The sequence below is a fragment of the Henckelia pumila genome, chromosome 2, assembly GCF_033568475.1.
Source record: "Henckelia pumila isolate YLH828 chromosome 2, ASM3356847v2, whole genome shotgun sequence".
NCBI classification, from domain to species: Eukaryota; Viridiplantae; Streptophyta; class Magnoliopsida; order Lamiales; family Gesneriaceae; genus Henckelia; species Henckelia pumila.
In genome coordinates, this window is record NC_133121.1 from 136,729,712 (window position 1) to 136,744,960 (window position 15,249).

The following is a 15,249-nucleotide window of genomic DNA, read 5'->3' on the forward strand; positions in this document are numbered from 1 at the left end:
CTTAGGCATGCACTTATTCTCTAGTCTAAATTTATGATTAATAATTTAATACACTTTAGGCTTATTGTAATTTGTACATTTGTTCCATGCTTTCGTACAAAAACCAAATTCCTCAATCTCTTTGGATCAAGATTTAGTGGAATACAGAAGGATAATAGATTCCATTATTCCAATAAACACCATTTTCTTCTCATTTAGATTCAATATGTGTGGAGTCGTGGACGCATGAAATCAAAAAAAAAAAACTATAACTATATACCTTGGAAAAATTAAAGAACTCGGATAGAAATGGAGGGCTAGGGTTTCGGGTTTCAGTTTGATGCATGATTTAACCCCAAAATCTTGGTATCAATGAAGCTTACAGCGTGAAAAACGAAAACCCTAGATCAATTTGGGGGTTCGGAAGCTAATAATTGTGTTTCATTGGAAGTAAGCAGCTGTCGATTTTTAGCGTGAGAAGACAAATCCATTTTCAAAAGTGTGCGAGCGTAATATATTTGACAAGTGGGCTAAAAAATTCAAAATACCAAGGGGCTAAAAAATTATGTAAGGCTGAGCCCAATACTAAAAACAAAAGCCCAATATACTACTAACTTAAAAAAAATATTGGACCGGGCTGGAGCCCACTCCAGCTTTTGGGGTGGCTCCGTCCCTGAACACCTCAAATATTGAGGTGATAACCCAAAGTTTTAATTAATGACATAGTCAAGAATTATTGAATGAATAAGTAACCAAATTTAAATCTTATGATTAACATGGATTCAAAATTTGATTAGAAGTAGAAAAATTGTATATGGATGAACTTACAGAGATTTCGTTAATGATCACTTAAAAGGAAAATGTAAATTTATATATACATACAAATTAAGATACAACCAATTACAATATACTTATTTTACAAAGTTCAATCCAGAAAGGTATATATATTTTGCTAAAACACATTTTAAAATTATTTTACATGTACTTTTTACAAATAAACATGTCTTATAATAATAAAAAAAAAATGCCTCTTATTTATTCAAGCATATACACGTTGATTTAAATGCATATCAACTTCTTCAATATCAGCGGCATAATCTTGCAAAAGCAACATTTTTATTTCTATATTAAGTACTCTTATAAAGATAAAGGTTCACTCTAGATTAGAGTAAAATCTTTTAATCATTTCTCCAATCTCTTTCTGGAGTAAGTAGTTGTACTGACATTGGGTACAGTCAATACAAGTACAGAAAGCATCGTAATTCATTGTATTTGATGTGTTGACGAAACTTATACCTAGTGAATAGAGGGGAAAAATACTTGAAAACACAGTTAGTCTGATAATTTGTAAAAAACTAATAGCATGGTATGTATAAAGCATATTATACTGGCCTACAAACAATTATAATATATCATATAAGATATGATGAGTCATAAATGATTTATGACATTTGTTGTGTTGTATTTTACACATCTCATGGTAGGTTGATGAGTCAATCATGATTATTTCAGAACCGTGAGACGTCGACGATGATTCAACGAGTGATAGACATGATATTACGGTATTTCGTATAAATTTTGTCCATCTTGCTTCATTTGTTGTTGTTCGGATTTGGAAAAGAATAATGAATCTTTGAATTTCTTGTTGAGGTCGTCAATGTTGAAATGTGTTTCCTCTAATAGATGATGAGAATATATTTTAACAAATATGAGAAGTAAGGTTGGTGCTAATTGAAAATGGTTTTCATTGAATATATACCTCTTTAGTACTGTTTCAATGATGTTTTCACTTGATATTCCTAATAACATTTCCGCTTCTTTTGTTCTATGTAAGCAATTAACTTTCCAGTTCCATCGGATAATTTTGCCTGGAAACGTAACCTATATAAATGTAGTAAATTATAATGTAATATTGCTAAAAATTTGTATTGTGCTCTGTGTACCAATCTTATGGTACAATATGCAAATAACATCATCTTATCATTTAAGGAACACTGAGCACTAAGATCAATTTCAAACTTAAAAATGGGTAAAATGTACTTATGTCTTACACCAAAAGAAGCAATTGAACATTGATGTGGATTCATTCCAATGGATTTTATAAGAAGACCGTTTCCTTCCATTTTGACATTAACTACAAGTTAATCAAATACATTGAGCTTATTGATACTTATAAGACTAACTAAACATTTTTATTCAAATACGTCATAGAAAATAAGATAAGTGCTAAGTTCAAAAAGCAACAGCAGGAGATTAGAAAATCTAACGATTAGAGTATGAAAAATTCCATCAATCATAGCATTGGGTGAGGGCGATCTCGAGTTCAATATTTTGAATGATCCAGGCTTCCAGCTACAAATTAATGCATTGGAATCTTACATATGTATCAGGGAAAAAAGTGGATATAAGTCGCATACTTAAAAATTAGATGGACTAATTAATTTTATAGAAATAAATATTTAGTTGGAAACAAATTACTGAGTTAATAAATAATCACAAAGAAATGCATGTTCGAGTTCCAGAAATTGAAGCCAAACGTCGCGAAACTGTTGGAACGGTGGTCGGATAACTGATTAACGGCAAAGAAAACGATGGGCAGGCAAAGGCGACGCCAAGTAGACGGGAACACAAAACAGTCGAAAAAGCGAAGAAGTGTAGACCTCTCAATTATTAATGATAGAAAAACACAAAGAAAAGCAAGAGAGAGAGAAGTGGTGCTCACCGATTGTCTCCACCATTCAACCTTCAAAACCTTTTATCATCCATACTAAAAAATGACGCGTATATTTTGTGTTACCGGCAACCGGGAAAAACAGCCCCAATCTGAACTATTCTCGAATTAATAATAGTATAGATATAGATATAGATATAGATATAAATGAATGCATTAATGATTTTAATTGAATTGCAATTAGTGAATTTTAATTGCATATTAACTAAATATTTTCACATTGTCTACATTCATTTAATTTAGAAACAAACATCTTAATTTTAAAACCTAAAAAATCATAACAATTTTATCTTTTATATATTTTATAAAATAAAAAAAGATTTGTTACCTATGTATTTGCACTCAAATTTTAATTATACTATAATATTTAAAAAAAAATAGCGACGTAAAGCAAAAGACCTAATTTTAAAGTTTATAAATTTTTTAAAAATAAAAAAAATTATTTCATTTACCTATGAGGACTATTAAATATATTTAAAAAATTTAATTTAATAGTGTAATATGATTTTATTTTGAATTAAATAATTGTCTATTAATTAATTAATTATTGATTATTATTATTAACTATATAAAAGTGTGAATAAAAGGACAAAGTTTTACAATTATAAAATAATAATTTTACCCTTTTATTCTACACTTTATGCAAAATTACATAAAAATATTGAAATTAGTGAATTCTAATTACATATTAACTAAGTATTTGCACATTGTCTACACTTATTTAATTTAAAAACAAAAATCTAAATTTTAAGAACCTAAAAAACCATAACAATTTCATCTTTTAAATAGTTTACAAAATTATAAAGATTTGTTACTTATATATTTGCACTCAAATTTTATTTATAGTACTACTATAATATTTCAAAAAAAAAATAACGACGTAATGTCAAAAGACCTAAATTTTAAAGTTTATAACTTTTCACAAATAAAAAAATTATTTCATTTACCTATGAGGACTATTAAATAAATTATAAAAACTTATTTTAATAATGCAATATGATTTTATTTTGAATTAAATAATTAAAATTTGAATTTTATTTGGTAATTTATTTAGGATTTAAAATAACGACGGGAAACTTAGAGACACAATTTTAAAGTTTAAACCTTTTCAAAAAATTTAAAAATATATTATTTCATATACTTATGAGAACTTTTAAATAAACGATAAAAAATTATTATAATAGTGCTATAGAATTTTATTTGAATTAAATAGAATTAGAATTTTATTTGGTTATTTTTTTAGGATTTATTTTTTAAGAAATTTATTTTTATAATTTAAAAATTCATTACAAAAAAAATTATTTAAATATAGTTAAAACATGGATAAAATAATAAAAATTAGAAGTTAAATAATTTAGTAATTTCATGATTATATTTTTGTATACAATCAATTTTTATTTTCATTGTGCATGAAAGGAAAAAAGATTTTTATGGGGAAAATTTTTCAAATTGTGAAATAACAAGTTCGTCATTTTTTATTCTATATTTTTACTGGATTGAAAATAGTTTGAGATATAATTAAATATAAAAATGAGATATTAGTTGGAACATAATAGAAAGACAAAAAAATGTGGTTTATGCCTTTTTGACTTGCTAATAATTATATTGATTAATAGCAACAGGAAGTCAAGAGACACAATTTTAAAGTTTAGATATTTTGAAAAATAAAATAAAAAAATTATTTCATATATTTATGAGGATTATTAAATAAATGATAAAAATTATTTTAATAGTTCTATAGAATTTTATTTTGAATTAAATAATTAGAATTTTATTTGGTTGTTTCTTTAGGATTTCTTTTTTGAGAAATTTATTTTTATACTTTAACAATTTATTAAAAAGTTTTTTTTACTGAAACAGAGTTAAAACACGGATGAAATAATAAAAAATTAGAATTTAAATAATTTAATTACTTAATTATTATATTTTTGTTTACCATCAATTTTTATTTGAATTGAGAATGGTAGGAAAAAAATTTCAAATTGTGAAATAAAAAAACTTTGTCATTGTTATTCTATATAAGTTTTTTTATTGGATAGAAAATATTTTGGAATATAAATGTAAAAATGGGATATTAGTTGGGGCATAAAAGAAAGAAAAAAAATGTGTTTTATGTCTTTATGACTTACTAATATACTACATTGATTTGATTCACAATTAAAAAATTAAATTGGTTATTTATTAATTGAGAATCAAATGAAAGCCAACGTATGTAACCAACAAGTTGCAATTGGGTGAAAATTTAAATCAGTAAAAACGTTTTTGATCGTGTGCATGCAATATTAAATCAATTAAATAAAAATATTATTGATGCACCATATATTAAATTGAATTAATTTAAGTTTTGAGATGTACTTCGATGAATTTTTTTATGACGTGAGAATCCACAATCGTTATTTTTCAATGCACATTAAATAAACTTCTGGATTAATGTAATAGTATGCGAACTATGAAATTTAATTTAAGTTTATTTATTTATAAAAAAATCTAAATGATTAGTTACTGTTACGATATATTTTAATTTGAGATTATGCATGATTCCAATACGAAAAAAATAAAATTAATCATGATACTAACATTTATATTTTATTATGATTTATGAGAACTATTGATCAAATTATCAAAAAAAATTATGAAATCCTGTTTAAGTTATTTTTCAATAAAATTAATCATGGTATGTAAATTATGAAAACTTCTTAATGATTAATTTTCATAACTAATAATTCAAATTTATGATTTAATTAAGAAATCGTGAAAATCCTACTAAATATAATTATAAAAAATCATAAATAAATATATTATATAAACAAAATGTCACCTAATACATTGCACGTGCTATTTATTAGTTTCATAAAAGCCCAGAAAAGTTAAATATACGTATTTTTCTAAGGCACCCTTAACAAATTTAGTAGTCTAACGCTCACCTCAATATTTTATGAACAAAACACTTCTAAATTTTCTGCAAATAAAATAATCGAATTTCATTTTGCTTTAGTCATGTATTTATAATAGGGGAAATACGTGTATTATGTTTTCAAAAAAAATTAATATGATTATTGGTACCAGCTATGACCTAAAGGCCGAAGCAGGCGCAATGCACATAATTTCATCATCCACAATCTTCACGTCACTTCTCAAACACTTGAACATCTCAATAGCTGTCAAACTCAACCTTCTGCATCGACTCAAGTACAATCGCTGCAGCCTTTTGCAGCCCTCTCTCAGAGATTGCAAGCCTTGATCACACAGATTCTGGCACCGGTTCACGTGAAGCCGCTCCAAGCTACCGCAGTTCGACCCAATTGACACCCATCCTTCCAATCTAACTTCCTGGCACAGAGCCAGGTTCCACTCTTGAAGCAGTGGACACCCCACTGAGATTGCCACTATAGCTTCGTTCCCAATGGTTCTGCACAACCGCAGATTCAGCACTCTGAGTTTGGAAAGGAATCCAGAATCCATCGACGCCAAACCATGACCGCGTATGCTCCAGATTAAGTTGGAAATGTTTAAGTACTCTAGCCCACCACCACTGACTATGCCCTGTATACCTTCCGGCTCAAGCTTACACGAATCGGCTTCCAAGTAAGCTAGAGTATTTGAACATCCTAGAAAGCCAACACCACTTATATTTCTGCAGTGAGACATATTGATAGCTCGAAGATGGCGGCAATTTTGGGTGAGATCGCGAATTCCATTATCAGAAACAAGTGCAGAGTACGAGATATTCACATCTTTTAGCGCGACACAAGATTTAGAGAGCACTTCCAATCCACTATCAGTAATGTTGCACCGGTAAAGGCTGATGGTTGTCAAGGAATGGCAGCCACGTGCAATAAAGGAAAGGCCGTGATCTGTTATGCCAAAACAACAATCTAGATGCAAGCTCTGCAACTTTGAGCCATAGTGAAGCAACACAGACAGACCTGAATCAGGGAGCTCGGTACACCCAGATAGTGATAGCGACTGTAGCTGATGGAAACGAAGGAGTAACCGGTGCAGATGCGAGGGAAGGATGATAGTTGAAGGGAGGCTGTGTGAGACAGTCCTTAGACAAGTCAGCGAGCAATGGAATTGTAAAGACCGACGAGTGGAATTTTGAATGTGAAGCCAGCGACGACAAGTTAGTCCAAATGATTCCCGATCAGAGCAACTGTCAATATTTTGGAAAATAAAGTATAAGCAATCATCAGGAAGTTGGAGGACAGATGTCGACGGAAATATTGGATCATTTGTCATATTGATGCGCTGTAAGTCTTTAAAAGGCTGCAATGCCAAAATAATTAACACAAACTGCAATCAAGCCTCCACATCATAACCATGAGATCTCCACAGCTGCCAAAAATCCAAATTTAGTTCTCAAATGATGATGTCCTAGAAAAGCAGGAGCAAACACTTTATCGACTTAAGTAAATTACTCGGGACGGCCAAAATGAAAAAATGAATTCATCCATGTTGATGAATCTGTTATACTTGGAACCTATGCAAAAAGTTCAACAATGACAGATGGTACCAGGAGAAGACATTTGCCAGATATAACTGCAAACACTGAGAAAGAAACAAATTGGTCACATAAAGCTATAATCAACTGTAACACTGATTCAATGAATAACAGAAGAAACGAGCATAGCGAACTGATATGGTAAGAGACACGTTGACTGTACAATGATAAAGCTGTTGCAAGAAAAGATCCTTATTCACAACATAGACCATAGTCTACGCACGAATACTCAATAAAGCTTTAGGCTTATTTATACCACCCGAGAATGAAATAAACCACATAATAATACGCATGGCGCAAGCCAAAATTTCTGAAGAGATTAGCCCAATGAATCGACCTAAAATGACTGCATTTTACCGAGCAGTCGAAAGAAAATAATTCTGCTTAAGATTCACACAAAAAAAAACATGGTTCATCAAACCCGGGGGACTTTACGGCCTTGCAAATTAGCTCCCATAGAATCACAGTACAAACAAACACGGTAGAAAGAGAAGCATAAAAATCAGCCTTCACTGCGAACCAAATGATAAATATCGAGATGAATCAAGCCACCAAAGGCATATTTGATGGCAATCATATCCAAATGAGAATTTCAAATTCAACGATTTAACAAGCAAACAAAAAAAAAGGTCGATTCAGTAATCATCCATTCCCAATAGCCCAACGAAAGATAAACAATTCAAGAGCTTCGTGAAAAAATCACTCAGACGAAAAATAGCGGAGAAATATTTCAACCTGTCGGAGATCACAGCTTGTGAGAGTTCTCGACTCGAGCATGAATAGAAATCTTGGCCTCCATTTATTTGGATAATTGGCAGCAAATTATCAATTTTTTTTTTCAATAATGATAAATCTTGGGCCGTGTTTGGTGCATTGAAAGATGGTTCAGATGGTGTTTGGGTAATATAGTATGTGGTGTCTTAACAAATTAACTAATTTTATTTAAAATAGCTTATAAACGTTTAGAATATTAAAACAATAAAACCATTTTATATCATAATTTAGAAAATTGATATTATATGAAATTTTTAAAATAATATTTAATAAGGGAGGACATAGCGGAGATTTATAAAAATATACAATGATGTTTTGGATAAATAAAATGTTAAAATATTTTTTTAAAAAAAATAGGTAACCCTTATTTGTTTAAAAACAACTTAACTTATAAGCTATTTAGGGAAAAAAAATTACCAAACAAAAAATCATTAATACCATGTTACTAAAAAAAACACACACACACTCCGGTGCCCCGTGCAAAAACTAAGAGGGCAATAATAATTTAAGACCAGATCTTAAGTAAAACAATTTTACGACGTCATGGATCTACGTTTATGATACAGACCGATTCAATTCATATTTATAATGAAAAATAATCGACTCAAATTGAAGATTTGCCTCATAAATTTGACATACATAACGACCTCGCGTTAATTTTTGTTTAGTTTGAGACTTCATGTTAGGGTTTGAAAAGTAAAATGCAAACCAAATTATAATGTATAGTTCAATTTGAGATACATAGTTTAATTGAAGTTTTTTTTTCTTAATGTAAGCAACTGTGTGGTTTTGGATATCATCGTCATTTATCAAAGGGTCCACATATCAACACATATACATAATTAACATTATAGGATTGACATGACAAATCATAAGTTATTAGATCTTTTATTAGAGTAACACTTATAAGGCAGATTGAACTAAACCCAATAAAATGCAAAATTTAAATTGACAAATAGAGCATATAATGAATTTATAATGTCTTCATGTAAAAATATATAGTCCAAATCACATCAAATAATTTAGATCAAACAATAATCAAGGTCTAATTTATGCGATATTATAATTGAAAGTAATAGCACTTGCAATGAAAAAACAAACGTTTATAGTAAATAGATAATGAAATAATATCATTAATCGTAAATTCTTAAGAATCTCATTTACCATATATAAGTTTTTTTAAATTTTTTAACTTTCTTAATTTATTATTATTATTTTGAAAATTGGGTAACATTGTTTCAAACTTGAATATTAAATTATTAACATTTGTAAAACTTACGAAATTAGGTTTTATATAACTATATCATAAACAACTGATAATTCTAATTGTGCTATGTGGCATAACTTTTCATTAAATTGCCATTATACAACGATATGCGACGTGGTTTGATCAGTCTTGATCTGACCATCAACAACACTGTCTCTTGTCATCTGTCTCTGTGACAAAATGAAGTGTGACATATGTATTATTAGCTTTGACAATATATTCAACTTGTCACATTAAAGAAATGTATACTATTTAATGGTTTATTTAAAATATTAATTTGGAATAATGCTAAAGATTTATAACAATTATATAATGAGATTTTATTATTATATCACAAGATTTTGTATTTAATGTATCATGAGATCTTAATAAATGAAACTTTTGTATTGAATTTTTTGTGTTGTATAAATTTCGTTGTATCTTGTATCTAATTTTGATGTAAATTTGCATCAAAATTAGATACAAAATACAACGAAATTTATACAACACAAAAAATTCAATACAAAAGTTTCATTTATTTTTACATCAAAATTAGATACAAGATACAACGAAATTTACATTAGATTTAGATCAGATTAGAATGCGATCGAGACATATTTAATAATGTTAGATTTTTTTTATTTAAAAAAATGGATGTTAGATCATTTTCGTTCAATAAAACAATAATAATAGTTATTTATGTTTGGGTCATCGATTTATTTACTTTTAAAAGGAAAAAAAAAAATCCACTATGAGTTCGATATGTCTTAATTTTTAATATTAAACGAATATGGTCACCTTCCTTCAAAATTTAAATAAACTATGAAAAATGAAAAACGTTCAAATATGAAATTTATTGATGAGAAGTAAATTAGTAAATCTTTCAATTGTTAATTGTACTTTCTCCTTATACAAGCATCGCATTTGGTGGAGCAAATTGAGGCCGGTTGAAATATTCTCATCAAACTATTTGGGCTCACAATGAAGCCCAAACCCAAGATGTACAAAAAGCCTGACCTAATTTTGGCCCACAATTTCACTAGGGTTTTACTCTATTTAAAGCCTCACCGCACACATTTCCTTACGTTTCCTCTGTTTGCAGGCTGCAGCATCGCGAATATCAGTCGACAATGGTAAGATTCTTAGTTCTGAGATAAGAAATGCCGCGATATTTTTATATTCTGCTGTTCTTTTGTTCGTCAATTTGTTACATGATTTGATATTTCTCTTCAGAACATCACGTGTGTACTTAGATTTTGAAAGGAAAATTGATACTGAATTCTTGTTGGTTCCTCATCTAGATTTAACTGAGGTTGGATCGAAAAGCTGTTTTTTTTAACTTTTGACGAGTTTTCTTCACCACTTATCTTTTTTTGTTTCCTTTTGATGTGTTGTTGCTCGTATATCTCAGTGTTTTAATGAAATCACGACCGAGTATCAATGGATTTATTTAATTTTAACTTTTCCTCTGATTCGTGTTGTGCGAGTGCGATGCTATAGTCTTTGTTAGATTTGGTTGAGTTCTCAAGTTGGTATCGCGGATGGCGTATATTTTTGGGTTATCTTTTGAATTTTCTTGTGTTACAATTAACTTTTGTTTAATTTTTACATGATATTACTTGTTATGTGAATTTGGGTGGAGTTTATGTCGTCCATCTTTTTGTTTACGCTACAGGTTTTAACATTCCGTGATCTATTTACAGGTATTTGTCAAGGCTCAGAAGTCAAGAGCCTACTTCAAACGGTTCCAAGTTAAATTCAAGAGAAGGAGGCGTAAGTAATTGACAATTTTTTATGCACTCCTTCCATATTAAGTCAATAACCTGGTGGCGATCTTGATATTTTTTTCCCTATTTTAGAGGGTAAGACTGACTATCGGGCAAGGATTCGACTGATCAACCAGGACAAGAACAAGTACAACACTCCGAAATATCGATTTGTCGTGCGATTTGTATCCTTATGTCCTCATTTTTCATTAATGTGAAAGACTGAAAGAGTTCATTTTGTGAAATGAATTGAAGCAGCTGAGCTGATATTTTAATTGTCAGAGGCGCACTCACCATGAATGCACAAATGTCAGCACCTATACATTCAAAATGTATATTTGGCTAACATTCTAATTTTAATTTTGTTTCATATTTCTTTTATCTTGTAAATTATTTTTTGAAGTGAATTAAGGGGTGTTGTTGGCTGTGTATCAAATGATATTTGAATTCCGAATTTGATAACTACCTCAAAGAGTATGGTGTCTCGACCCATTGGTTGGACTTGAATAATGCAGAAGTTTATCTGCGTTGATCTTATTGACATGGCATTCATGTGTTCTGGTGGGCGTATATTCTCTTTGCATAGTTGGATCCTTAACTCATTTGTAGACCAATACAAATATAATTGCACAAATTGTCTCTGCAAGCATTGCTGGTGACCACGTCTTGGCTGCTGCTTATTCCCATGAGCTGCCTCGCTATGGCCTTGAAGTTGGCCTGACCAATTATTCTGCTGGTATTGTTTTTAGTAAATTATTTTTTCAGAGGTCTTACAGCTGCTGATCAATGTTGTCTAACGCATGGTTTTTTGATCTAGCGTACTGCACCGGACTTCTGTTGGCTCGTAGAGTTCTGAAAACACTTGAGATGGATGAGGATTATGAAGGAAATGTTGAGGTAATTAATCTATTCTCTGCACATTTTGTTTACCTTTTTGTAGACGTGGTCATTTCATTGTCAGACTATGGATATGGTGAGGTTTTTCCATGTTACAAGTGTTTTGGATGTATGCTAATCGCAAATAATCTTTTCAGGCCACCGGAGAGGATTATTCTGTTGAACCAGCTGAAAGCAGAAGGCCTTTCCGTGCTCTCCTTGATGTCGGACTTATAAGGACTACCACTGGAAATCGGGTTTTTGGTGCCCTCAAGGTATCATTGTCAATTGATTAGGGATTTGCATTGTGTGCTTTTACCCAATGCTTGTGGTAGCCATTTTCTTGGCATTTTGTATTTTTTGTATGTACTTGGAATTTTTTTTCCATGGGGAGTGATTTTATGCGATGATTGTTCCGGGTTTTGTGGGACTTTGTTGATTTGCCTACCTAAGTCTTTTGATGGTTGAGTTTTGAGGCTTTTCAGGAGAGAACCTCAACCTTCTCAAGCTCATTGCAATTACTTTGGAAAAAGAATTTAAGCTGCTCACATTTTTAAGTTATTTATGAGGATTGTTCCTACATGAAAATATATAAGCTAGAGTCCTGGTGTGCCCCCGAGTGATGGGTAGTTGGTGGTTTGTAGCTGCGTGTTGTTTGAAACAAAGAATAAAAATTTTATGCCACTTTTGTCCATGGCTTGCCTTGTGTTTTATTACTGGAGTATGGTTATATCAAATTGTGGAATAAATCGTTTTATTTAGTAGCATGCTTAAGTGCAAAACTATGCTCTTATCTCTTCACAGGGAGCTCTGGATGGTGGACTTGACATCCCTCACAGTGAAAAAAGATTTGCTGGATTTGGCAAGGAAAGCAAGCAACTTGACCCTGAAGTGCATAGGAAATACATCTACGGAGGACATGTATCTTCCTACATGAGTGTAAGTTTTAACTAGAGCTCCTTGCTCCGTGTTGTAACACATGTATTGCCCTCTCAACTTTGTGGTTGGACATTCTAAGATCAACAGTTTTTTATTCTGCTCGGGCTTTAAATCGATTTACAACCTTCAACTATGCAGAATTTGATGGAAGATGAGCCCGAGAAGTACCAATCTCACTTTAGCAGGTTTATTAAAAAGGGTATCGAGTCGGAGAACATGGAGGAGTTATACAAAAAGGTTCATGCTGCCATTCGTGCTGATCCCACCAAAAAGAAATCTGATAAACAACCTCCAAAGACCCACAAGAGGTACGATGATCTTGTTATCTGATAGACCCTTTCTTCACAAGTATCTTATTCCCTAGAAGCTAGAACATGCTGGGATGAATGGTTTTCCATCATGAGCTCCATCTTAAGCTTAAGTTTTCGTGCTCGAGAAATTGTCAGATCAATGAATCATTTGTCTTTTTTCTTTTTTTCAATCTCAAATTGTTCTCACTTGCAATTTGTGCTTTGGGAATCACTTCTGCTGCAGATACAACCTTAAGAAGCTAACTTATGAAGAGAGGAAGGAGAAGCTTGTCCAGAGGTTGAATGCTCTGAATTCTGCAAAAAGAGGTGACAGTGAAGATGAGGATGATGATGATGAGTGAACAGAGCACTCAGTTTAAGTCCCTTAAATTTTTGCGTTCCGTATTACTTCATGGGATATCTTTGTTTCAGTTGCAAGGAGATTCGACAGTTTCGTTATTGTTTTTTGTTCACAGTACTACTTTTTGAAGGGATTATTGTGTTTCCTTGTTCTGAATTTTAAATCAGCTATTTTGGATTTAGATTTGAAAGAAACGCTGTCCAATTGGCGCCGAAAGGTTGTTTAATTTGTTTTTTATGCTGCACAAAAATGGCTTGATTTATAAAAGATATGTGGGGGATAATTTTCAATTTGGTCCATCATTTTAGGTCTTCTTCTTGATTTGGTCTTTCGTTTTTTCATTGACCCAATTTAGTCCTTCGATTTTCATCGTGTTTTTGCAATTGGTCCATCCGTTCAATTAAGAGTTAAATCTAACGGGATTGTTCTGCTTAGTCCATTCAAGCTTCACTTCTCCTCTATTCAACCTGGTGGGCCCTAGAGGTCTTGATGCTATGCTACCTTATTATCTTTCCCAATTCGGGAACCCTCACTCCCGCACCCACCTTTACGGGTGGGAATTGGAACAGTCTGTCGAGGTGGCCCGAGCCCAAATATCGGCCTTAATCAACGCCTCGCTGAAAGAAATCTTTACCTCCAGAGCCACCGAGTCTAACAATATCTCGATCAAGGGTGTTCTGCACTTTTACAAAGAGAAGAAGTGTCACGTTATCACCATCTAGACCGTGCACAAATGTGCATTGGATTCCTGCAGTCATTTACAGCATGAGGGGTTTGAGGTTACTTATCTTCCAGTAAAGTCCGGCGGGCTTGTAGATTTGGAAAAGCTCCGAGCTTCCATTTGGCCTGATACCGGCTTGGTATCTGTAATGATGATTAATAATGAGATTGGTGTTATTCAGTGATGGAGGAAATTGATAAAATATGCAAGGAGCTTAATGTTCCTCTGCATACTGATGCTGCACAAGCATTGGGGAAGATTCCCATTGATGTGGACATGATGAATATTAGTATAATGTCTTTGAGTGGTCATAAGATTTACGGGCCTAATGGCATTGTGGCATTGTACATGAGAAGAAGGCCTAGAATTCGAGTGGAGCCACAAATGAATGGGGGTGGACAAGAGAGGGGTATTAGGAGTGGAACTGTCCCTACGCCGTTGGTTGTTCGGTTTGGTGCTGCGTGTGAGCTAGCAATGAAGGAAATTGAATATGATGATGAGAAACGTGGGAGTAGATTAGGTTTTAAGCGTTTAAGAGAAAGGAAAATTGAGGAAGATGGGTTTACATGTTGAATAGGTGAGAAGTGAAGCTTGAATAGGCTAAGCAGATCAACCCCGTTAGATTTAACGTTTAATTGGACGGATGGATCAATTGCGGAAATATGGTGAAAATCGAAGGACTAAATTGGGTCAATGAAAAAACGAAGGACCAAATCAGGAAGAAAATCTAAAACGAAGAACCAAATTGGGAGTTATCCCAAAGATATATCTCTTTGGCACACGATGCGGCAAGGACTTGTGTTTGTGTATGTGCATGTCATGTTCAAAAAATTCAAATAAAATTATATGCCATGAAGATTAAATTGATTTACCAATATAATTATGGGTTAAGATAAGATGATTTGGGCTTGTAGCCTGTACATGTTTATATGTATTTTAGTTATCGGTAATCTATTTTAAGATTTGGAGATGAGCAGTAATCGGTCATCTATTATCTGGCATGGAAAAAAAAAAAAGGAACTAGAAAAGCAGGGTATCTTTACACTTCTATCTTTATTGTTATTG

At 31.8% G+C, this 15,249-nt stretch overlaps 2 protein-coding genes and 1 pseudogene across 5 annotated transcripts; 2 read left to right on the top strand and 1 right to left on the bottom strand.

Annotated features, from left to right (window-relative positions):
* Positions 1-5,681: 5,681 nt before the first annotated feature.
* On the bottom strand, positions 5,682-8,072 carry LOC140882586 (F-box/LRR-repeat protein 12). Of its 4 annotated transcripts, none has more exons than XM_073288671.1 (3): positions 7,947-8,064; positions 7,184-7,258; positions 5,682-7,084 (listed from the first exon to the last, which is right to left on the bottom strand). In XM_073288671.1, exon 3 carries the CDS (start codon positions 6,947-6,949, stop codon positions 5,777-5,779), a length of 1,173 nt encoding a protein of 390 aa, XP_073144772.1. In that variant the 5' UTR covers positions 6,950-7,084; positions 7,184-7,258; positions 7,947-8,064; the 3' UTR covers positions 5,682-5,776. The 4 variants fall into 4 exon arrangements, with proteins under 4 accessions (XP_073144772.1, XP_073144771.1, XP_073144773.1 ...); XM_073288670.1 differs by having other exon boundaries at positions 5,682-7,045; positions 7,129-7,258; XM_073288672.1 differs by lacking the exon at positions 7,184-7,258 and having other exon boundaries at positions 5,682-7,045; positions 7,947-8,072.
* Positions 8,073-10,289: 2,217 nt separating this feature from the next.
* On the top strand, positions 10,290-13,679 carry LOC140882587 (large ribosomal subunit protein uL18-like). The gene is made up of 9 exons (XM_073288673.1): positions 10,290-10,364; positions 10,935-11,004; positions 11,091-11,182; positions 11,607-11,733; positions 11,815-11,894; positions 12,032-12,148; positions 12,678-12,812; positions 12,951-13,120; positions 13,347-13,679. The coding sequence occupies exons 1-9, from the start codon at positions 10,362-10,364 to the stop codon at positions 13,462-13,464; spliced, it is 912 nt and encodes a 303-aa protein (XP_073144774.1). The 5' UTR covers positions 10,290-10,361; the 3' UTR covers positions 13,465-13,679.
* LOC140878497 (cysteine desulfurase, mitochondrial-like) lies at positions 13,515-14,900 on the top strand (annotated as a pseudogene).
* The last annotated feature ends 349 nt before the right edge of the window (positions 14,901-15,249 follow it).